Consider the following 22,992-nt stretch of genomic DNA (forward strand, 5'->3'; position numbering starts at 1 on the left):
GGTCATCCCTCACCCACCCCATTCCAGCTACCCACCACCCGCCTATCCATCCTCTCAGCCTCACCCATTCTCCCAGCCACCCCCAGGCCTTCTACCCACCTGCACGTCTACCTGTCCCACCCACCACCGACCCGTCCACTGCCTCACCCACACTGTCCCGCTCCGTCCGTCCTTCCACCTGCCCTTCCATCGTCCCTTCCCTTCAGCCCCCCTCTCTATCCCCCCTTCCTCTCGCCCTCCATCACTGCCAATCGGCCCAGTTGGGCACCTCAAAAGCTCTCCCATGTCACGATGTCCACTGACCCTCTTGGTTACTCTGCTGGCTTGAGACAGGGCTCTGAGACTGTCCCTCCCCCAGAGAGCACACTGGACACCTGCGCCCACGGCCTGCAGATGGCTCCCTGGGTCCCGGGATTCTCGCTCCAAACTGCCGGCAATGGCCCTGGTGGGCAGCAGCTCTGCCACGCAGGAGTCCACACTAGCCACGAGGGTCCCAGAGTCCCAGCTCTGGCCCAGCCACCAGCCTCCCAGGGGGACAGTGGGGGTGTGGCTGCCCTCGGGCCAGGATACACCTTCCAGATACTTTCTGGGGACCTCAGGTCCCCCAGGATCTTCTGCGCACCCACTACCCCACCTCCACTGCCCTGGAAAGTACGTACTTAGCGAATCCAATGAAATCCTCGTGGTTCGTATTAATGTACGACTGCTCGATGTCAATCAGAAGCAGAATCTGGGGGGACACGGTGATGTGGTGCTGATGCAGCCAGGCTGGAGCACTTCCCACACCCGCCAGCAGGGGGCGCTGAACACCTCCCCACACCCCGCACCCACTCTACAGCCATGGGGAGGGGGAAGCAGCAGAAGAAATCTGCTGTGAGAGCCCCACCCTGGAAGAGATGGACAGAGGTGTGAGCTGAGGGCCGGGGTGAGGCTGGGACTGCTGGAAATGGGCAGGGGGGTATGCTGTGTGTGGGGACCCACTCGGGGCCTCTCCAGCGCCTGTGTGGGTGGGAGAGGCAGCAGGTGGAAGCTGCAGTTCTGCTCTAGCTTCTAGGCCAGAAGCGTGGGCCCCTCCAGCCACCTCAAGGGCACAGGGACCCCCATCCCTGCCCGGGGTCTCACTGCTGAGCCCCAGGCTCAGCATGGCAGGGCACATGCCGGGCACCCCAAAAGTTAACGGGCACATGCACGTGTGGCCCAGCTCCAATTGCCCGAGGGTGGATGAGCAAAGGTCCATAGGGAGGATGGGGATGGGGGGTGACACCGGGGGTAGCACCCGGGGGCGGGCGCCCCCTTACCTGGTCCTTGGTTCTCCCCTCCCGTTCCCGGATATAGGTAGTGACGATCCGCTCTGTCTCCTCTCGCAACCGGGGGTAGGAGCTGAGCTGGGGGAGAGCATAGGGGGCGTCGGCGGGGCCCCCGGGGCGGGGGCAGCAGCATGCACCACACAGAGAAAGCCAGGGGGCAGGGCGGGCTGGTGCAGGGGGGCCCACCGAGTCCCCACAACAGCTCCTGGTCAGAGGAGGAGGGGCCGCTGGGGGATGATGGGCCCCGCGAGGACGCACCCAGGCAGGAGCAGAGGCCGTCAGAGGAGGTGGAAGTGACAGAGCGTGTGGCTGCTCCCTCCCCCCCTCCCTGGGGCAGGGGCGAGGGCGGGGGCTGCATCCTCGGGCCAACCCCGAGGGAGGGGGACTCCCAGCCGGCTAGATCTCCAGACTCCTGCCAGGCTCTGCGGCAGTTCCCAAAACGGACTCACGGGGGAGCCCGCGGGCCGTGGAAACTGACAACCTGAATCCACCAGGGGCCTGGGAATGCATCAGGGGCCCGGGAATGCAGTGGGAATGCGGGCAAGAGGGTGGGGGCCAGGGACTGCGTGCCCGGGGCCATCTACTCCACATCTGCTTGGGAAACTAACAAGGTCATCTACTAACATCCATCCTGCCTTCCCTGCGGGTTCCCAAAGGGATGGACAGAGCCAGAGGGCCAGGGCTGGGGGGGCGGGCAGGGTGCTCCTGCCCACAGGGCCTTTCCCCGAGACTAGGGGTGGGGGGTGATGTGGGGAAGAATGAGTCAGGCCTGCCGTACCTTCTCGGCACACCTTTTAATGACCGTGGCCAGCTCTGAGACCACGAGGTCCACACACTTCAAGCTGGGCTCTTTGAGCTTTACGATCTGTTTTTTCACAATGGCTTCAAAGGCCATGTCGGGGGTGAAGAGCCCCGTCCTGGGTCATGCGGAGGACAGACGGGCAGGACGAGGTGGAAAGAACCCCAGGGACAGTGCAGGCCACACGCAGGACGGGCAGGCGACAGAGAGAGAGAAAGAGAGAGAAAAGAGGAGAATCCGCCGGTTAGTGGCATGCATGGAGGAAGAAGCCTGCGCCCACATTTGCCCGGAAGCTGCTTCGGATCTCCTGGGCCTGGTCACTCGGGGCAAGGGGCGGGGTCAACACTCCTAAGTGCTCGAGGCCCAGGAAGCCTGCAGTGGACACGCGTGGGGCCACGCTCGTCTTCGCCCCGTCTGGGCTTCAACATTTCCCCTTTGGTTTCTGGGGCGGTGCCCGGCGGTACTCGGGACCAAGTCCAGGTTTCCGCATGCACCGCGCGCGGCTCCAGCCTCGCCGGGCCCTCTGCCCCGGCCATCGCCCACCCTTTACTTCTTTCGTTTCCGAAGGTCGAAGAAGCTTAAGAAGCAAATGGGGGCTTTGCAGACTGCCACAGAAGGACCAAGCGGAAGTGTCCCCCAGGCACCGCCACCACCACCACAGCCGCCACAGCCAGGCCAGCCGTGCAAGCGCAGGCCATTCCCCCGCCTCAGCTGCTGGGTCCCAGCGCCAGAGGAGCCCAGAGGCTCAGGAACACGAAACCAGGAGGCCTTTGGCTTGCCTCAGGGCTAGCGCCACCCGGAGCCTCCAGCAACTGACGCGGGACCTCTCTCTGCTCCCTGGAAGGCAAGCCAAGCGACAGCGCACGGAACCCCGAGTCCATGAGACACATGCCAGGCTTGGGACCAGGGCGCCCGGGGGCCCTGCCTGCCGCGGCCTCCGGGAAGAGATGCCAGGCAGGACATGGAGGCCACAGGGCAGGGCATGGGCCCCAGTGGGCCCCCGGGAGCCTGGTGCCAACCCCCGCGGCCCTCGGGTGCTCTACCTTCCTGGCGCACTGCCTAACTGTACTGATTAGCTCCTGGATGACCAGGTCCACGCATTTCACACACGGCTCTCTCAACTTCACCACCTGCTTTTTCACGATGGCCTCGAACGCCAAGTCCGGGGTGAAGAGCCCCGTCCTAGAGCCCGGCCGGACCCAGGGGCAGGGCAGGGCAGTCGGAGAGAAACAAGAGCCCCGTCAGCAACCGCAGTGGGGGGAGCCCAGGGGTACCCAAGGACCGCGCAGCCCCAGCAGGCAGGGACCACTTGCCTGACTCCGTGGATGTTCTTGATGGCGTAGCTGATCTCCCGTCTCAGGTCCTTCTCGTCAAACTCCATCTGCAGGTGGAGAAGCTCATGGTGGAGGGACCCGGGCCTTTGGGCTGGTTTGGGAATGCCCGGGAGGTAGACAGGGCTGCCCTGTCACAGCCTCCGTTAGGGGTTTTGGCCACTGTTTTTAGGCCACACCCAGTGATGCTCAAGGCAACCCTCTCCGCTGTACTATCACCAGGGCCCCCAACTTTCACTTGGTCAGTTTTTGTTTTAGGGGGGTTTCACACTTGGCAGTGCTCAGCATTTACTCCTGGCTCTGCACTCAGGAATCACTCCTGGTGAGGCTCGGGGCACACAAGGTGCCGGGAATTGAACCCGGGTTGGCCGTGAGCAAGGCTAACGCTCCCCCTGCCACACTATCACTCTGGCCTTTCACGTGGTCAGTTTTTTTGGTTTTGTTTTTGGGCCACACCTGGTGATGCTTGGGGGTTACTCCTGGAGCTCAGGGGGGCCCCCAAGGTTGGGCCGTGTGCAAGGCTAATACCTCCCTGCCATACTGCAGCCCTGGACCCAGTGGTCTCAACCTTCTCCGGGGTTCTGGAGAGGCGGGGAAGCACCCGCTAGGCCTCGGGAGACCCGAGGGCACAGTCGTTCCCCCCGCGGCGGTACCTTCATACCTTCACTAGCTCGAAGGGGAAGCGCTCATGGAAGATGCGATTGATGCGGGCGCCGCCAGACAGCTCCAGCGTGTCCACTTGGTCTCCGGAGCCCTCGATCCTCTTCTCAAAGTCCACCCCGAACTGCTGGACCATCCTGCGGGGAGGGGGATGAGCTGCGCTGGGAGCCGCCTCCATGGTGCCCGTTGCCCCTGCCAGGCGCCTCAGGGGACAGCTCTCCGTGTGGGGCGGCCTCCACTTCCCTACTCTGGGGTTTTGGAGGCTGGGGTGCAAGGGGAGCTCTGGCAGGAGGCCGCCCGCCGGGTGCTGGGCGGGGGTTGCCCTTGGCCTTGGCTTTCTGTCCGCACAGCGGCTAGGATGATGCTCCAGGGCTGGAAGAGTGTCTGTCCTGCTCTGCGGGCCACTCACCCTGGTCTCATCCCCGCCCCAGCAGATGGTCCCCTGAGCACCGCCGGGGTACCAGGGTATGGCCCCAACACCCCCATCCCCAGAATAACAAAACACGAGGTGTTGGGTTGAGACTGCTCCTCTCTCCACGATCTTCTCACTTCCACTCCTTCACTTTACTGGGGGTTCCCCAGAGTTGCTTAAAAAAAGGGGGGGTGTCAGCGACAGCCACCAGTAACACTTGGCAGGCCTCGGACCTTGATGCACCCGTCTGGATGGATTTTGCGGCTTCTGGCCGGCTGAGTACCTGATCTGACCCACACCAAGACTTCCCACCTCCTGACCAGGCTCTGCCTCCGCCCTCCCCAGCACTGCTCCAGGCGGCCACCAGAGGGCGCCGCAAGCACCCAAGACAAGACTTGTCCCTTTGCTGCCAAGTGTGTGTGTGTGTGTGTGGGGGGGGGGGGGTGTCAAAAGACCTCCTCTGCCTGCCCTGGGGGCTCTGCATGCCCAGGCTCTGGGCTTACTTCCTGTCCGTGCAGCAGGGCTGGGTCAGGCCTGCAGGAGTGTCCTGGGAGGGGGGCTGCAGGGTGCAGAGCACTCACTGGAGCAGGGCTTTGGTCTTGCGTGTGGGGTCATCGGGCCGGAAGTTCTTATATTCCTCCACCTCCTTCTCCAGCGACAGCAGCTGGCTCTGCAGTTTGCTGCGCAGTGCAGGCAGCGACTCCCGGATGTGGTTGGTGAGTTGCTGTGGGGAGGGGGATAGGCCAGAGGTCAAGGGTCAGTGTGGCAACCCCTCCCCACCCACCCAGCAGCTGCAGACCACCCTGCTTCTGGGAGCCTGATGCTGTGATTCTGCTGCCTGAACCCCCAGAGCCAGATGGGGAAGGCATGGGTGTGTCCTCTCTGGGGGCCACTCAGCACGCAGGGGTGGGGGTCAGGGGCCGAAGGCCAGCATGCAGGTGGGAGGTGGATGGAGTGGAGTGGGTGTGTCTGTGTGAGTGGCAGGTCACCTGCATCTCCCTGTGCCTCCTAGATCCTCCAGCCCGTTTCTCAAGGGGTGTATGTGTGTGTGTATGTGTGCATGCGTGTGTGTGTGTGTGTGTGTGTGTGTGTCACAACTCCCAGGAAGCACCAGAACTGAAGCCAGTCCCCAGGGGCCAGCTGGCTTAGAAGAGAGAGGCCCGGCCACCTGCCAAGAAGTTTTACTTCCCTCCCGGGCTGCACGTCTCAGCCAGGCTGACCCACGTCCGGTCTGCTGACCCCACTTCCGGTCTGGCCAAAGGGCCTCCCCACACTTCCCTCTTGTGCTCTGCAGACGCCTGTCTTGACTCCCCCTTTCCTCTCCTGGCTCCGACATCCGAGGGCTCATCCTGCACCCCCACAGGCAGTCGCCCTCTCAGGGAAGGGGACAGGAGACCCTGCTCCCCCAGAGCCACAGGCTCCAGGGAGGACAACCGGAGGCCCTGGATCATCCCGGAAGCTAGGGGCTGGGGGTCAGGGTCACCAGGGTGGTGCCTGCGGCAGCACTTCCAACTTGGTAGTGGCCACCTCATACTGTGGCATGATGCAGAATGACATCACCAGCAGCTGCCACGTGACCAGGCTGCTGAGATCCATGGGATGGGGATCACCCCAGAAAATACTGGGCCTGGAAAGAAAATGGTGGGGAGGGAGGGCAATCTCGGGAGTGACCCGGCCCTGCAGCGGGAACATCGCTGAGGATCAGCAGGCCGAGGGGGTCCCCAAAGTTCCTCTGAACTCATGGACAGAGGTCAGTGATGAGCATCCCATCTCTGAGCAAAAAGAGAACAATTGTCACTTGGGGACAGGCTGTCGCCCACAGGGCCGCGAGCACCCGCCTGGCACACACCACGCCCCAATTCAGCCCCTAGCTGGAATGTCACCGTGACCCACGGCTGCTGGGTTCGCCTCTGAGTGCTTCGAATGGATCAGCCATTAGGAAAAACACGGAGCCCGGGAGGGTGGGAGTGCCACCCACTCGCCCTGGAGGCTGCCAGGTCACAGGCAGAGCTGGGCTTTGGACCCTGGAGGTTCAGGTCTAAAGTTCTCCTTGGCTGGCTACTGTCAGGTGCCATCACCACCCTGCACCGTCCTGGGCCAGACATCCATGACCCAGGTCACCTGCAGGAATGCCACTGAGCAGGCACGGAAGTGACCACAGTGATGAAAGATGTGGTATGGGCACGACTCGGGACCAGCACGCAGGCCTGGCACGCCCAAGGCCCCGAGTGGGATCCCGGGAACCCTGACAGCATCAGGGCCCCCTTGGCAATAATCCCAAATCCCGAGTCAGGCCGGGTGGAGCCTGTTCCCCCGAGACCCGAGGCTCTCCCACCCGCGCGTCCACAGTCTGCACCTGATTGAGGGTCTTCTGCAAGTGCGGGGTACCCATGCGGTCCGCCATGTGCCGGTAGGCGGGGTGCGAGAGGAAGAACTTGCGCTCAGCCGCGAGCGCGGCGCGGATGTCCTTTTTGCCCTCTATGTCCTTCTGGCTGCGGTTCACCACGCCGATGTAGCCTGCGGGGACGGGAGCAGGGAGTGGTGGGCGCCAGCTGTGCGGGGCGGTCCCTAAGATGGTGGCAGAGACCCCCGAGGAGAAGGACAGCACTCGCTCCGGGGCAGGTGATGTTCACCAAGGGAGCCCTTAGCCTGGTGGACACGGGCCTGCAGAGCTTCCTTCCGGGGCACGCACGAACAGGCCCGGCCCGCAGCGGGGCTCGGAGATTACAGGAGACGTTTCTTTCCTTTTCCTTTTTTCAGCTTTTGTCTTTGGTCCACACCCAGCAGTGCTCAGGGCAGACTCCTGGCTCTGTGCTCCTGGTGGGGCTCAGGGGGCCCCTATGGGATGCCGGGAAATGAACCTAGGCTGGCCAGGTAGGCGAATGCCCTCCCTGGGGCCTGGGAGGTTCCTTTATTTATTTATTTATTTATTTATTTATTTATTTTTGGGTCACACCCAGGGATACACCAGCCCCTGGGTGGTTCCTTTAAAGGACTGAACCCTAAGCTATCTGTTCTAAATTTTCTAAAAGCACCTCCGCCCCAGCTCACTTCACTGTAGAATCTAGCAAAACAAAGAGTGAGCCCCGGATCAGGCCTTGGGGGGTTGCCTCGGCCTGCCGGGAGGGTGTGGTTTACACGGGACTATTAGCAGTGGGTTTGAGGGCGCAGGCCATGCCCCAGTGCCAGCCCCACACAGCGTGCAACTCTCGCCGTCCCTCTCCTGTGGTCTGGGGGCCACACCAGGTGGTTCTCAGAAGCTCGTCCCAGGGTTATTCTTAGAGGGGCACTGGGGGGCCACAGGCAGTGCTGGGGATCGGACCCCACCTCCTGCAGGCAAGGCGCGTCTCCGGGGCTTCACCTATCTACATGCTAAGGTGCACAAGTGCACAAGTGCAAAAGCACACAGAGAGAATGGCAGAGTGGCAGAGGGGTTTCCCGGGATGCTGAGAGGGGGAATGAGGTGTCGAGAGACAACTGCAAAGACGGCAAAAAGGCAGGCGCAGGCGTTGGTCTAAGGTCGAAACCCCAACTAGCCGGGCCGACCTCCCTGGCCCGCACCCACTGTACCTCGTCTCAAGGGCAGCAGCTTGTTCTCCAGCACATCCCTGGCATCGGTGCCTTCATCCATCAGGTCAAGCTTAGTGATGACGCCAATGGTCCGCAGGCCTGAAAGAACCCCGAGGTCAGAGGTCGTGCTGGCCACCTGGCCCCCTTCGCTCCCCCCATTCCAATTTCTGACTGGAGGCTTGGGCCAAGCCCAGACATCACCTGCCGGACTCTCTCTGCCCTCATGGCTAACTCGGGCGGTGGCGCCCCTGCCTGGGTAGGGGCCGCTGCCCAGTCAGTCATGGGATGAGCCCAGGGCGACCAGAGTCAAGGCGCAGTGGGCCGACCAGTGGGCGCAGAGCCGAGGACGGCGGAGCTGTGAGCCAAACCCGCACCTGTCAGGTGGCAGTGGCAGCTGTTTCCGGGGTTACCTTTCACCTGGACGCCCGAGTTCCGGTGAGGAACCCAGATCCTAGAACCCTGCTTCAGCCCAGGGAGCCTGGGAGGGAGGACCCCTGCTAAACAAGGGCGCTGAGGCTCACCTTGGGGGTCCACCTCCTTGGCCAGCTTGAGGGCATCGGAGTTGGCCAGGTCCATGTTGGCGGGGGTGACGGCCAGGATGAGGCTGCTCTCCCGGCTGATGAACTGCAGGATCATGTCCTTGATCTGGTACTCGATGTCGGGGGGCTGGTCCCCCACAGGCACCTTGGTGATGCCCGGGAGGTCGATGAGGGTCAGGTTCAACACTGGGAGGGCAAGCGGAGAAGGTGCTCAGAGTCTGGGGGAGACAGGGGTGGGAGGGCAGCACGCACAGCCACATCCTCACTCAAAGGTCCCCAAGACACGACCCATTCCCAAGGACTGGGGCTGGGGGCTGGGGGCCAGGCAGGAGGCTTTCTCTCCGACCCGCCTTCTAATCCACAATCTCCCCAAAGATCCTCCCGGGCTCCGGGGAGAATCCAGGGAGAGTTCCATCCATCCATCCATCCATCCATCCATCCATCCATCCATCCATCCATTTTAGCTTTGGGGCCACACCAGGCTGGGCTCAGGGCTGACTCCTGGCGGGCCCGGGGACCCTAGAGTGCCAAGGGCAAGACCTGAGCCAGCTGTGTGCAAGGCCATCTCTGTGAAGCCTCCCACATAAAGGAGCGAAGGGCTTGCTGGAATATTCCCCAGTGTTTCCCACAGCTCTGGGGAAAGCAGGGCTGGCTGGGAGGGGCCCACCCATTTGCAGAGGGTATTTCAGCCCCTGACCCTCCTGGGACCCATCCGGAGGCCTGGGGGTACAAGCCTGGGCTAGGGTGCAGGGGACACGCCTACCGTGTGGAGAGTAGACCCGCAGGTTGATGGGCACCGGGGAGATGCCTTTGTTGGTCCCCGTCACCCTGTCGGTCTCTGCCTCGATCTCCTGCCGCACCTCATCGAAGTCTGTAAACTTTTTGGACTTGCAGTGCAAAAACTCGGCATATTCTAGAAGGAAAGAGAGGGGGTGAGGGGGTCAGCACGAGGGAAGAGGGGGGTGGGTTGGCGGGGGCAGGCATGGGGTCAGAGTAGAAATGACTCCCCAGATCTGGGAGGCAAGAAACAGATGCATTCTGGGGACAGGGACTCGCCTCAGCCAGCACCCCAGGGCCACGGGGGGGAGGGGCGGGGCACAGAATCAACACTAGTGGACTCACGAGCGTCCCTGTGATCTAGTCTGTGATGCCACAGAATCCACACACAAAAAGACTCCAGCCTCCAGTTTATCTCTTGAGCAAACCCTGAGCACCACTGGGTGTGGCCCCCAAAACAAAACAAACAAAACCCACTGGCACCACCCTCAGCCCCGGTTCAAGCAAAAGCAAAACTGTCTGGGGGTGAGGCTGGGGGGGGGCGCAGAGCGACAGGATAGTGCAGAGGACACTCGCCTTGTACACGGCCAATGAGGGTTTGATCCCCGGCCCCGAGTACTGGCAGGAATAACCCCTGAGCACTGCCAGGTGTGGCTCCCCAAACAAACAAAAACGTGGTCTCAGAACCCCGGGCAGTCCCAGGCATGCACGTGTGGGCACAGTCATGGGGACAGAGTCTGGGTTTGCAGACCGTGCCTAACATGCGGCAGAGTAGCAGGGCTGGCACATGGCACCGGGCACCAGCGCCGGCTCTGGCTGTGCGCGGCGGTCACCTGCCTTCTTTCCGAGGAAGCTGGGCATTGCTGTGCTGGCGCGCTCCCAGCGGCTGGGGAACCTCCGCTGAGGCAGGAGGGGGCGGTGCGCCAGACCATCACCCCACACGCGCGTGACCCGGCCCACAGAGGTCAGCTCAAGCTCGAGCCACTGCCAGGCCAGCTGCACTTTAGAGGAGGAAACGGGCGCAGAGCGCAGGGGGGCCGGGCACTGGGGTTCGGGCTCTCTGGCTTCTCCCACAGACAGCCCCAGGCACACAGAGCCTGCGGCCCCGCTCCCACATCAGCTGACCCAGTTCCCAGGGACAGTCAAGCTCCGGCCCTCAGGCAGAAATGCTCTTTCTGCGGGCACCCCCCAAAATGGAACTGGGCCCCCACATAAAGTCTCTGGGGCTCTCAGGGCTGGAAAGCCCCTGCAATAGGAACGGAGTTCAGGAAAGGGCTTGGAGTCACATCGCTTGTCCCTCTATGCTTTTGGCCGCCTGCCAGCTGCCTCCTCCAAAGAGCCTTCCCTGACTGCAGCCCACCCTGACTCCTGGGCATCCAGTCCGGGTGGAGTCCAGTGAATCTGGGTGGTGTGAAAGGACTCAGCGCCCTGTGCCCCGCCGCACTGAGGCCCCAGCCCCACTGGCAGCCTCCTTCCCTCTGTGCAAACAGGCGAGCTGGCCCAGAAAACACCCACCTGAACTCGGGGAGCCCACCAGGCCTGCCGCTCACTGCTGGCCTCCTCTCTCGGGGTCCCGGCCCGCCCCCTGCGACTGGGTGTGAGAGGAACCGCCAAGTCCATGCAGCACGAGCCTGCGGTGCAATCTCTGCACACCACAGGGTCCCCCGCGCACCACAGGAGCGACCCGGAGTGCCAGGGCTCAATGTGGCACCCGAAAACAGAACCACCAAGAGGACTGAATTTTTTTCGGCCATACCCGGCATTGCTCAGGGCTGACTCAGGGTACTGGGGATCAAAGTTGGGTTGGCTGCGTGCAGAGCAAACTCCTCTCTCTCTGGCCACCCAAGAGGGTCTTAGATGATTCTCCAGGGCGCAGGAGACAGTGGTCACCTTGCATGTGTGAGGCTGTGAGGCTATGGGTGTGGTCCCAACCTCCCTCCCCCACCACACCCCGGCAATCTAGCACAGCAATCTGTGTGGCTTGTGACTTCACCTCCAAAGCCTCAGATCCCTGCTCTGGTTTTCAGGGCTGGAAACCACCTCCATGCAAGACAAATCCCCCTGTCCCAGCCACATCAGTCCCCCTGTAAACCGAGAGTGGGAGAGTCAGGCATGACTGGAGTACCCCCCTGCCCCGAATTTCAGTTCTTCCCCAGGCCATGCTGGGCGCAGGCAGTTTTCATATGCCCCACACTGCTGGGAAGGGGGGCTCCCTCCCCTCACCTGTTTTCCCTCCTGTTCTCCACTCCCGTGCCCTCAGGAGTGGAGGTAAGGTATATACTGCCCTCCTGGCCTCACCCCCCATCTCCTCATGACCCCCACTCCTGGGAACCCCAGAGAGTGGCTGGCAGGTGATGGTGACAGCTCTGGAAGAGGACACATAGTCAACACTGAATGGAGGAGTTGAGCCCCCCTATCCTGGCAGTGGTCCTCTCATGTTTTTTCTTTTTGCTTTTTGCTTTTTGGGTCACACCTGGTGATGTACAGGGGTTACTCCTGGCTCTGCACTCAGGAATTACTCCTGGCGGTGCTCAGAAGACCATATGGGATGCTGGGAATCGAACCCAGGTTGGCCACTTGCAAGGCAAACCTCCGACCCGCTCTGCTATCGCTCCAGCCCCGACCCTCTCATGTCTGAAGCCAGTCCCCACCCCCTTTCTCCTAGCAGGCTGCTCCCCAAAGGCTGGCAGCCAGCACCGGGGCTAGCCTGTTCCAGGCACTGGAAAAGGGGGGAGCCCACTTCCAGCAGAATGAGCTGGCAGACGCCCAAGGCCACAGGACAGGCAGTGCTCAGGTCTTACACCGGCTCTGTGCTCAGGGACCACATGGGGTGCAGGAATTGAACCCGACGGCTGTACTATCGCTCCAGCCCCGGGTGATGCTATTATTATCTTCGCTGGCCAGACAGGAAACAGGCCGGGAGAAGCAGTTCCTCCCAGGGGCCCGGAAGGGGGATCCAGTGGCGATGGCAAGTGGGCAGTCTGGGTTACCAGCGCCCACCTACCAGGGCAGGTTTCAGTGACAGGAATCTGGCAACATCACTCTCGTTAATCACAGATAATCCGATTCCCACCACGGTCCCCCACAACCTACTCGAAACTGGCAGCTGGCTGGGCCTAGCTCTGAAGGGGACTCAATTCCTCCAACATCTGACACCTGCTATACTGCTGCCGGGCCGGCTCAGCACGCTGATTGGACGTGAAACCTGAATGCGGCAGCCCATTGGCTGATTGCTAACCTATGACAGGGCAGCGCTCAGGGGACCAGCTCCCAGACCAATCCCCAGTAGTTTAGCCTGGAGCCACGCCCCTCAGAACACGCCCCTGAGCCAAGCCCCTCCCAGCGCTCGGGCGGAGCCGGAAATCCAGCAGAGGGGGGATGGGCTCGCACTTCTGGGACCCAGGTACTTGGCTGAACCTCGCTGTCAAATGCAAGTCGGGAGCACATACAGACCCTTCTCTGCTAGTCTGAAAATCCTGCTCCCCTCCAGCTCTGGCGCCAGGGGCTGCGGGACGCATCCCGGGCACGTTCGACGTTCGATTCGCGCGGAAGTAACAAATCAGCGAGGGCCACTGGGGCTGAGGCCGGGGAGGGAAAGACCCCGACAGGGAGGAGGCCCATTCTCTAAAAGCTGGGTCTCCCCACGGGGGGCAGAGTGGGCTGACGCAGCAAGAGGTGCGAATGTGCCAATTCCTGCGCGCCCCGGGTGCTCCAGTCCGCGTCATGCCATACCTGTTTTTGAGAAGATGAGTTGCAAGATGAGTGGGCGCCGGGTGACGATTCCTGAACCTCGAGGGAGGAAGTCGCTGCGGGAGGGAAAGAGGACAGGAATTAATGACAGTCACACGCAGTGGAGCAACCAGTGTCCCTGGCCCCTGGGCCACCTCAGCCAACACACCCGGATATCCTGGCGGGCCCTGAGGTCGGAGGGTTGGCACTGCAGTTTGGGGACCAAGAAGAGAGCGCAGGGGCCCAGGGGGTTGCCTTGCAAGCGGCTGGCCATGTACAACCCCTGGCACTGCATATGTCTCCCAAGAACTGTCGGGCCACTCTCAGCAGAGCCAGGAAGAACCCTTGGGCACGGCCGGGTGTGCCACCCTTATTAAATAAATAAAGATAGAGACAAATAGAATAGATTCCCTTTGGCCGCCTATGCTCCGGCCAGGCATCGCCCAAAGCACTCTCCCTGGCAAATATTTGGACAATCGTCCACGCCCCAGAGGGCTCGGTACCTGTCCCACCGCCATGCCCGCAGTGACTAACAGCAGAGGGACAGGGACAGTACACACCCTCCCCCCCACCCCCGCCAGCACGAAGTCAGGGCAGGACACCAGGAGAAGGGGGATTTCTGGGGTGATGGAAATGAGCCAGGCGGAACCCAGCTCTGGAGAAACCCTGAACTGTAAGTGGACTTAGGTAAGAGCGTTTCAAACAGCCACATTTCCTCTCCCAGACACAGAGCAGCCACACAGCTTGGGAATTAGAAGCACGGACTCAGCCCTGGGCACTTCGCTATGGGAGGAAAGGCTGGGACGGCAGAACACGGGCCTGTACTCACCGCCAGGGCCCCGCCCCGGCAGCCCCGACCAGTGACCCCTGAGCACTGCCGGGTGTGTGACTCAACCTCCCTCCCTCTCACACACACACACACACACACACACACACACACACACACACTCAACCTCCCTCTGCCACACACACACACATAAACACACACACACACACACACACACATCAGACCCTCAAGGACAGGCTGACTGAGTCCTGCAGTGTCAGTCAGTGGGGGCCAGAGAGCGTCCAGTGGGTATGGGGCTCTTGCCCTGCAGGTGGCTGACCTGGGTTCAGTCCTGACACCACAAGGCCCTTGGGGCACCCAGCTGAGCATGGGGGGGGAGCCGGGAATGCTGTAAATGACAGTGTCACAGTCACACCAGGACACATCAGAACCACCCAGGGCTGCTCCGGGATGGCATGCAAGGCCACACCTGAACTGCCAGGCCACCTCTTGCACAGGAGTCAGTGATCCTCAGCCACATTGGTGGGGTGCTGCTGGGGGGGGCGGGGCGTATTAAGTGCTGGGTGTCAAACTCGGGAGCCCCAGGCTCCTACTTGGCCCCTTGGAGGACAGCTGGGGACAGCACAGGCATAACTGTGGGGGTGCCCATCCCTGTGGCAGACAGGGCCCCCCCGACCGTCTATCGTTGGTTCTCCAGTTAATGGGACACTTGGGGTCTTTCCCGAGCAGGGGTTCCTCCCCGAGCTGCTGTGCCCGGGGCTGCCCCGCTGAGTCACACGCCGTGTCCCCAAGTCAAACAGGCTGGACTCGTCTCTGTGGTACAATCTCGGCCCTGCCCGAGATTGGGGCGCCTGGGCAGGGGCCTTTCAGGGCAGATGGGCTCCTGCATCCGGCCACCTGCGCCCAGGTTTGCACTTACAACAGGAAGGGATCTACCGAGAAGGCCTGGGGGTGCCCAGGGGCTGAGCCCAGTCTGATTCCTGGCACCATTCAGAGCCCCCCACACCCCCAGGAGAGATCCCTGAGAACAACAGAGCCCGGCGTGGCCCCCCCGAACCAAACTGGGGTGATCGGAGGCCTCGATCACCAGCCACTCCTGGGCAGGGCAGCAGCCCAGCGAGACTCTTCACAGCGCTCGGGGGCACGCACAGGGCTGGGGGGCCCATGCAGGACCTGGCCCCGGAAAAGAGCTCATCTGCTGCTTTGGGACCCCCGTCAGCAGAGGGGCGGGGAGGCAGAAACGCACACACAGCCTCTGACCCGGGAACCACCACCTGCGAGGCTGCCTGGAGAGCGGGGTCCCTCCACCCATGGGCACCCGAGGAGCAGGGGAGGAGGGTTGAGGCTGACCCACCGCCGCCCAGAGGGTGGGCGGTGCCTGAGTGGGGAGTCCTGGGCTGAAACCCATGGGAGGCCCTGAGCTTCCTGCCACCCTGTGTACCCCCGACAACTGGGCTGGTGCAGGGTGGATGGGGCGGGGGAGGGGAGCTGGCTGCGGTGAGAAGGGGGAGCGCCCCTGCAGCTCTGGCTTGGACTCTCCCCACCCAGGGCCAGGGGTCACCAGCCCCTCCCGGTGACTCAGGGCTAGGCCCACAGGTTCAAGGGCCACTGGGCACCAGCCCTGCCTCACGCCCAGGCTGGATGCAGTGTTGGGGCCACACATGAAGGCAGCCCACACAGACTCCCTCCCCACAGCTCTGGCGCAGATGCACCCCCCTCCCCTCACCAGCTCCCTGGCACACAGAGGGGCTCACAGGCCCCCCCTGCACAGGGTCAGCCCATGACAGGTTTCGCCACTGGAGGCAGCTATGGGGCGCCTGGGCGGTGGGGGCGGGGCCCACCAGAGGCCGGGCTGTGGTGCAGCACGAGCTGCGGGGAAATCGGAAGTGTGAGGGGCTGGGGAGACTCAGGATGGCTGTGGGGGCCGGCAACGTCCCTCCCTCACCTGCAGGCTTCCACTGAGCAGAACACAGCCTCCCCACCGTGCCTCTGTCGCAGGCCCGGGCACCCCATCCCCTCTAGGGGGCTTGCCCCCACTCGGCCGGGTCCCCCATTTCACAGGCAGGTGTCCCCAGCCACCTGCAGACACTTGTGCCCGTGTGCACGTGCACGCAGAGAATCCCCGAGGCTAATGTGCCCCCCCACCTGGCACAGGAGCAGCTCCCGGGGCTCAGGGGGGCCCAGAATCCATGTGGGTGGGGTGCAGGGCGCAACCCTGACATTTCACAGATAAGGAGACAGGCTTGCTCAGGTGCCCGGGCAGCCCCGCCCACCACTCACCTGGCACTCACCTGGCCTGGCTCAGCTGACGGGGGCGGGGCGGGCACAGAGGGTGTGGCCCTCCCCTGGGGGGGCACTCAGGCACCTCCCTGCTGAAGTGGGGATAAAGTCCAGGCGCTCTTGTACACAGGTTGCTCCCGAGAGAGCTTGTGTCCTGCAGGTCAGAGCAGCTCCCGGACTGTTTGGCCTGCGGTCACCTGCCCGCCCTGCCCCCGGGGCCTCTGCATGTGACCTTACCTGGAACCACCCTGGAGCCACATTTTCCCCAGTGACCCCCCACTAACCTGCTGATGGGGTCCCTGGCCAACGAAGGGCCCCTCCCAGCAGCACACTGGGTCCATGCTCCCAGACTGGAGTGTGGAGGGGAGGGTCCTAATAAGCAGGGGGCCCGGGGGCCACTCCTGGTGTGACCTGGCTTAGCTATGCAGGCTCCAGAACTCAGGATCTAGGTCAGCGACACAGAGCTGCCCAGGGCCGCCTCCCCGGCTCTCTGTCCCCAGCCTCCCAGACTCTGTCCCCTCAGCCTCCCCGCTGTGTGTCCTCTTCCCAGCTCTCTGTCCCCTGCCTCCCCGGCTCTCTGTCCCCTGCCTCCCGGGCTGTGTCCCCTCAGCCTCCCTGGCTCTGACGCTTGTGCACTGCCCTTGCCTGTGTAAGCAGAATTTGGAGGTATCCCCTGGCCTCTGAGGCTGGGCTGGGCTAGGCTTGCGGGGGGGTGGGGGGGGGCGGGGGGAGGAACGACGACTGCTGAAGCCCTGGAACATTCCAGCCGCTCTGCCTCCTTTCTCAGGGCAGGGATGGAACTTGGGCTTCACATACTGAGCCAAGTATTGAGTGAACCAGGAGCTGCTGTAACCGTTCCCATAGCAACCTGCTGGCCAGGACCCCCTCCCCCCCGCAGGATGCCAGGGTACCAGGCGCCACAGTGCCCTCCTGCGGGCCCCTCAGCATGCTCACTGCCCATGCCTGGCAGATGGCCCCACCACGTGCCAGCCCAGTGACCAGTCACCCAGCTACAGCCCAGGTGGCCCGGTCCTCATCCTGTTCTCAGTAGGCAAGGTGTAGGAGCCACCTGTGGACGCCCTGCACGGGGCATGTCACCCCAATGCCCCCCGTCCAATGGGGCAGGATGTCATGGGCCCAGAAGGTCAGCCAAGCAGCGCCCCACCCCAGCCCGACATTCCAGAACCATCCGGGGCAGCCGCTTCCTTCCCGGAGCCGATCCCAGTACGGATGGGACAAGGGACAGCCCTGGCCACCCGTGTCACGCAAGGAGCCACTCACACACACATACATACATATACCCACATGAGCACACATACACGCACTTGCAAGCACATGCAAACAAACACACACCCTTTCCCTCCCCAGAGCCGGCTCCCAGCAAACCCCGGGGAACCTGTGTGCCAGGGCAGGTGTCTGGGGGGGTGGGGGTGAGGATCTGGCACTCAGCTCGGGTTGCAGAGGGCCACAGGGGGCAGGGACCCCTCTGGGAGGGCCTGCCTGCAGCCCAGCATTCAGTCCTCAGGCTCACTAAGCCCACTTCTTGGATGGGGAAACTGAAGCCAGAAAGGTTCGACCCCTGGGAGCCAGGAGCCCTGCCCCCACCAAACTTGAAACTGGTCTGGGGGGGTCTGCGGGGATGCCCTGAGGCACAATGTCACCTGGGAGGTGAGGCTACTGGCGTCTGGAGTCTGGGGGACCCCCAGGTGGAGAAGGGGCACTTGGGCAGCCACGGAGGAGGCACAGGGTGGCACCCCAACTTCAGTATGAGAGCCCTGGCTGAATCCCAGGTTCCCGGGAGCCTGGACAGCACCTGGACCAGCAGGGCCACGAGTGGGCACCATCACGGGAAGGAGCAGCTGCCCAGGCGTGGAAAGGGCGAGGCAGAATGGGGGCGTGCATTCCTACATAGACAACGAATCACGTCCCCACCCCCCGTGACAGCACAGCGGGGAGGACACTGGCACTGCACAAGGACTGCCTGGGTTCCATCCGACACCCCGGCGGACCGCCCCCTCACCCCAAAAGAGGAGGAAATCCCGTGGGAAGTCAGAAAACGCAGAAGTGAATGAAAGATGTCACTGCACAGGGCGTGGCGAGCAGCTGAAAGCACCTGTGCTCTGATGGCCGCCCCGTCTGCTCTACTGGGTAGTGCCCAGGGGGGCTGTGGTGCCAGCTATAGAATTTGGGGCCTGTGCCCGCCAGCAGGCATTCCGGCCCACTCTCTCCCCAGGTCCAAAAGGGGGCTGGTGGGGCCGAAGCAGTAACACAGCGAGTAGGACGTTTGCCTTGCATGCGGCCAGCCCAGGTCCGTTCCCCGGCATCCCACAGGGTCCCCCAAGCACCGCCAGGAGTGATTCCTGAGTGCAGAGCCAGAAGTCATCCCTGAGCATCACCAGATGTGGTCCAAAAGGAAAAAAAAAAAAAGGTGGTGCTATTTGTTTTCTCTGTTGTTTGGGGGCTCAGGGGTCTCTTCTGGGGGGATCGGGGGCACTCATGGGGGTCAGAGTTGGGTGAGCCTCATCAAGGCGAATGCCCGGCTGTGTTCTTACCCGCTGTGCTGTGGGATCCACTTTCCCTTTAGGGGGGCAGGGTGGGCTACATCAGGCAGTGCCCGGGGACCCTGCTGGGGGCGCTGCATGCCAGGCCACTTTCCCCACTGCACTTTGAAGTACTTTGAAGCAGGTAGGGGACGGCACCGGGGGTCAGGCCAAGTGCAGCCCCCAGGCAAAGTAAAGGCAAGAAAAGGCCACCAAAGGGCAGTCCCAGTCACACAGCTCGGGGCCAGCCAGACCCACCCCAACTTCCCCGGGGCCCTGACTCTGCTGCCCCACCCAGCCTGACGGTTCTGAACACTGGAAGACACCCCGGCCTCCACCTGCCGTGACCAGGCGGGAACAACCCAGACTGGGCACCCCAATGCTTTAGAGGAGCCAGCCCCCCCGGACAGAACCGACGGGAGGGCTGGGGTGCACTGGGGCATGTTCTACACAGGTGGGGGTACGGGGATGAGGGTGACAGGTGGGGTGTGGGGCTAAGGGCGCAGGTGCGGGGTGGGGCTGAGGGCAACAGGTGGGGGTGCAGGGTGGCAGGGGGTGAGGGGCAGAGGGCGGCAGGTGGGGGTGAGGGGCGGAGGGTGCCCTCCACAGGTCCCGTTTCCTTGTCAGTTATACCTGGCACAGGGGCACAGGCTGAGGGTGGGGGTGGGGGGCGCGCTCACAGCCCCCAATCACAGCAGACATTTGCAGGCTTGGCACGGGGCACAGAGATCAACCAGGAGGCGCCGGGCAGGGAGGATGGGGGTGCATTCCACTCCCCCCCCCCCGCCACCCCCCGCCAGGTTCTGACCCGCCCGGGCCGGCCCCTGGAAGCTTCAGAAACAGTTGAGCGCAGCGCAAGGAGCAAAAGTGAAACTGGCCTGTCAGCTGTGGGCGGACAGAGTGACTGCAGATAGCAACAAAAAAGTTCAGCTATGCAAAGCCCCGGGGGCGGGGCGGGCAGCCGGGCCTCGGGGGCAGAATCCAGGTCGCCCCAAACAGAAGCCCAGCCCAGTGCAGCTTGAGGCAGGCCGGGTCCTGGGGGCCCCTTCGCAGAGGCAAGGGGGAGGGGCCCAGCAGGGCGGTGGGCACTGCCCGGCTCCCGGCTCCCACGGGGCTGACACGTGCCAGGAAAGAACTGGCCACTTGTCATGGCTGCGACCTCTCGACCACTGCATGCTGGCAGGGCTGCCCGGCCGTCACCTGGGCCAGGCACTGTCCCCAGGCAGCGCCACCTAGGCCATAGCCCCTCCTGGCTTCCGCCTCAACGACTTCCGCCCTGGCAGGGGCACAGAGAGCAGGTGTCTCAAGAGGCCAGCGCCCCCCCCCCCCCCCCCGCTTCAGGAAGCCCCCCCGCCCTTCAGCGCGCTGAGCTGGGGTGCAGGGGCTTCAGGAGAGGGATCTGGGCATGGGGGGGTCCCCCTGCCCCCGCTTCTGCAGCTGGCAGTGGGCGAGGCAGCGGAGGTCCCTGGCCCAGGACAGACCCCCGTGCTGGGACAGCTGTCGCTGTGTCCCTGCGCGTGGCCAGCCGTGCCAGGATGTATCAGCCGGGTCAGTCCCCGCTGGCCCCGCCGCTCTTAGGAAGGCGCTTATCACTGGGAAGCGCGTGGGGGGCGGCCTCCCAAACCCCGCGGGTCTGCAGCACGGTGGGGGCGGGTGGTCCTGCTCCCACACTGCCGGCCAAGCAGTTCCCCGCAGGAAGCGGGGCCCGCAGTGCCCTGGGGTGGAGGGCTGCCCACTGGCCTTAGTGACCACCAGGGAACAGGGGGTCTCCCTTCATGCCTCACCTGGCCCCCCCACCCGTGCACACACGTGTCTCCTGCCCAGTCCTGGATCCCCATAGGTGTGAGCCCAAACAGAAATCCCTGCACCCCCGGGGACCCCCACACTGGGTAGGGCTGGAGGTGCCCAAGCCAACCCCAAAGGGCGCTGCATGGATCATTCCTGCTTCCAGAAACTTCGGGGGCACAAACTCACAGCTGCCTAGGGAGGAAACTAGATGCCCTCTCGGAGGAGAGCAGGTGGGGTGCGCCAGCGGCTGGGTTTCCCCCACGAAGTGGCACCTCCCCAGGGAGGGCTCCTGGGTTGCAGTGGGACCCGGCATCGAAGACACATCCGTACGTGCCCCCCAGCAGCATACGGAAGGACCCTCCAAGATGTGGTGGGTAGCGGCAAAGCAAGCAGGGGGCCCCAGTGTGGGAGGCGGACCATGTCCACCTAGCGGGGCCACTCCACTTCCTGCAGGACCCGGCTGGGGCACACAAGGGAAGCAGGGGAGGGAGGGGCGGGGCAGGGCGGGGCCCTGCATGCAGGAGGCCCCTGAGTACTGGGGCGTGGCCAGGACAGGACCCCAAAAGGCATGTCTGACCCCAAGACTTGGGGCGCCCGCTGAGGTTTTGGTGAGGTCTGAGGCACAGCCAGAATTTGGGTTGGGGGGCCACCCAGGCTTGGCCCCGTGCAAGGCAAGAGCCCTCCCCATCCGAGCCCCTCTCTCCACCGGCCCAGCCCAAGTGTGGCCCCGAAACAAAACAAACCCCAATGCGAAACAAAGGTTTTCAGTTTGTTTTGGTTTGGGCCGCGCCTGTGCCGGGGGCGGGGGTGTTAGTCCAGGAAGTGCTGTAAGTCCCAGTTCCAGCCCTCTGAGCTGCCACCTCCCGCCCCAGGAGAGGCACCTGTGAGCCCCCCAGCCCGAGTGCTCCCCCCCCCCGCTGGCATAACGACAGCAGCGCTGGGCCACCCCAGGAAATGAAGGGCTGGCGGGCGCCCGCACTTGCCAGGCCTGTAATTTGCGCGTTTTCATTCACGTCGGGCACCAGCTTGGCAAAGGCGGCTCCAGCGGGACGCCAACAGCTGGAGAGACACGAGCTTCCCTTCGGGGATCCACCTCCCCCGCAAAGGACCAGCGGGGTGCCAGCAGGTGCCACGGAGCCCTGGCAAGCATCAGCCCTGGCCGCCCTGCTGGGGGTGTCTCACCCTGCAAACCCGTCACTGTCCACCTGCCCAGGCCCGGCTCACTCACGACCGCAGTCTGACCCGCTCCCTCCTGCCGGCAGCCTGGCCACCCCCCACCCCCTCAGAAAGGAACCAGGAACTGCTCCCAGCTGAGCTCCCCCAGAACCAAGGCAGCCCACCCTCCACCCTTGGCTCCAGAGAGAGGGGATGGCAAGTAACGGGGGCAGGGGCCCAGGGCTGGGGTACACGATGACGCTGACGGCTGCTGCGGCTCCAGATCCAAACCCAAGTCACGGCTGAACGCCTGGGACCCAGAACGCGGCTAGACCTACACACGCTCCAGGCGCCAAGCCAGCACAGCGGGCAGAGGCGGGCAGCGCACACAGCTGACCTGGGCTGGGTCCCCAGCATCCCATCCCCGATCTCTGGGCGCAGAGCCAGGAGTCAGCCCTGAGCACTGCTGGGGAGGACCCAAGCCCAACCAACAGCCACAAAAGCACACTCCCCAACCCCAAAGAAGAACAAAAGAGTTGGGCCAAGGACACGGGGAGCCAAGAGCTGGCCCGTGAACTGGCCCCCAGCACCCTGCTTGGTAGTACTACAGGATGTGACCTCTCCAGGTGGGTCAAAGAAACAGATGGACAGAGGCCCGGAGCCTGCCCGGGGAGGGACCCGAGGGCCCAAGGTCTCAGATTAGCATCTCCTGCTGAAGGCGCCCTGCCTACAAGCAAACACGGAGCTCTTCCGGGTGGCCAGGCCCAGATCCCCCAAGGCCCACACCCTGCAGAAGAAGCAGCTGGACGCTTGAAGCCCCCACAGCTGCCGCCATGACAAGCAAAGTCGGGATGGAGGGTGCATGCAGCCTGCACCCACCGCACCTCCTGGGCGCCGTTCTCCCACCTCAGGGCCTTTGCACAGGCCGCTTCCCCTGCTACTGCAGCAGCTCTGTGCCCTCATCCCCAAGTCCTCCCTGAGTCCCAGGTATCTGCTATCAGCTGCCACCCCCTCTTGACCCGCCTCCCACCGGAAAGCCAGCTGGTCTCATCCGGTTCCCAGTAGGGCTCAGTATCTCTCTTCTGGAAGTGCCAGAGATGGAATTCAGGACTTTATACATCCAGGCCGCAGAGCCGCGAGGGGCCCAGGGTGAGGGGTGAGGGAGAGCCAGGCCTGTGGGGGGGCCGTGCTGCACCCCAAGTTCACATCCACACGGAGAAACATTCTCCAGGCCCCTCCCCCCTGGGGGGAAGCTGGGCCAGTCTAGGCCATCAACAACTCCCGGGAGTTGACAGGAGCCCCTTGGGGGCAAGCGGTG

At 63.5% G+C, this 22,992-nt stretch overlaps 1 protein-coding gene across 13 annotated transcripts in view; it reads right to left on the reverse strand.

Moving 5' to 3' along the window:
- The window catches only part of DNM2 (dynamin 2), a 34,050-nt gene that overhangs the window by 8,719 nt on the left and 2,339 nt on the right, over window positions 1–22,992 (reverse strand). For 8 of the 13 annotated variants that reach the window (XM_055124915.1, XM_055124909.1, XM_055124912.1 and 5 more), the window contains exons 2-12: window positions 13,128–13,201; window positions 9,382–9,531; window positions 8,601–8,804; window positions 8,080–8,178; window positions 6,866–7,026; window positions 5,091–5,233; window positions 4,099–4,234; window positions 3,420–3,487; window positions 2,086–2,224; window positions 1,299–1,385; window positions 660–730 (exon numbers count right to left, since the gene is read on the reverse strand). In XM_055124915.1, the coding sequence (XP_054980890.1) occupies window positions 660–730; window positions 1,299–1,385; window positions 2,086–2,224; window positions 3,420–3,487; window positions 4,099–4,234; window positions 5,091–5,233; window positions 6,866–7,026; window positions 8,080–8,178; window positions 8,601–8,804; window positions 9,382–9,531; window positions 13,128–13,201 (1,332 nt within the window). Of the gene's footprint in view, window positions 1–659; window positions 731–1,298; window positions 1,386–2,085; window positions 2,225–3,149; window positions 3,289–3,419; window positions 3,488–4,098; window positions 4,235–5,090; window positions 5,234–6,865; window positions 7,027–8,079; window positions 8,179–8,600; window positions 8,805–9,381; window positions 9,532–13,127; window positions 13,202–22,992 lie in introns of all 13 variants that reach the window. The other 5 variants (XM_055124914.1, XM_055124913.1, XM_055124911.1 and 2 more) reach the window with 1 other exon arrangement.

Source organism: Sorex araneus, chromosome 2 (assembly GCF_027595985.1).
Source record: "Sorex araneus isolate mSorAra2 chromosome 2, mSorAra2.pri, whole genome shotgun sequence".
NCBI classification, from domain to species: Eukaryota; Metazoa; Chordata; class Mammalia; order Eulipotyphla; family Soricidae; genus Sorex; species Sorex araneus.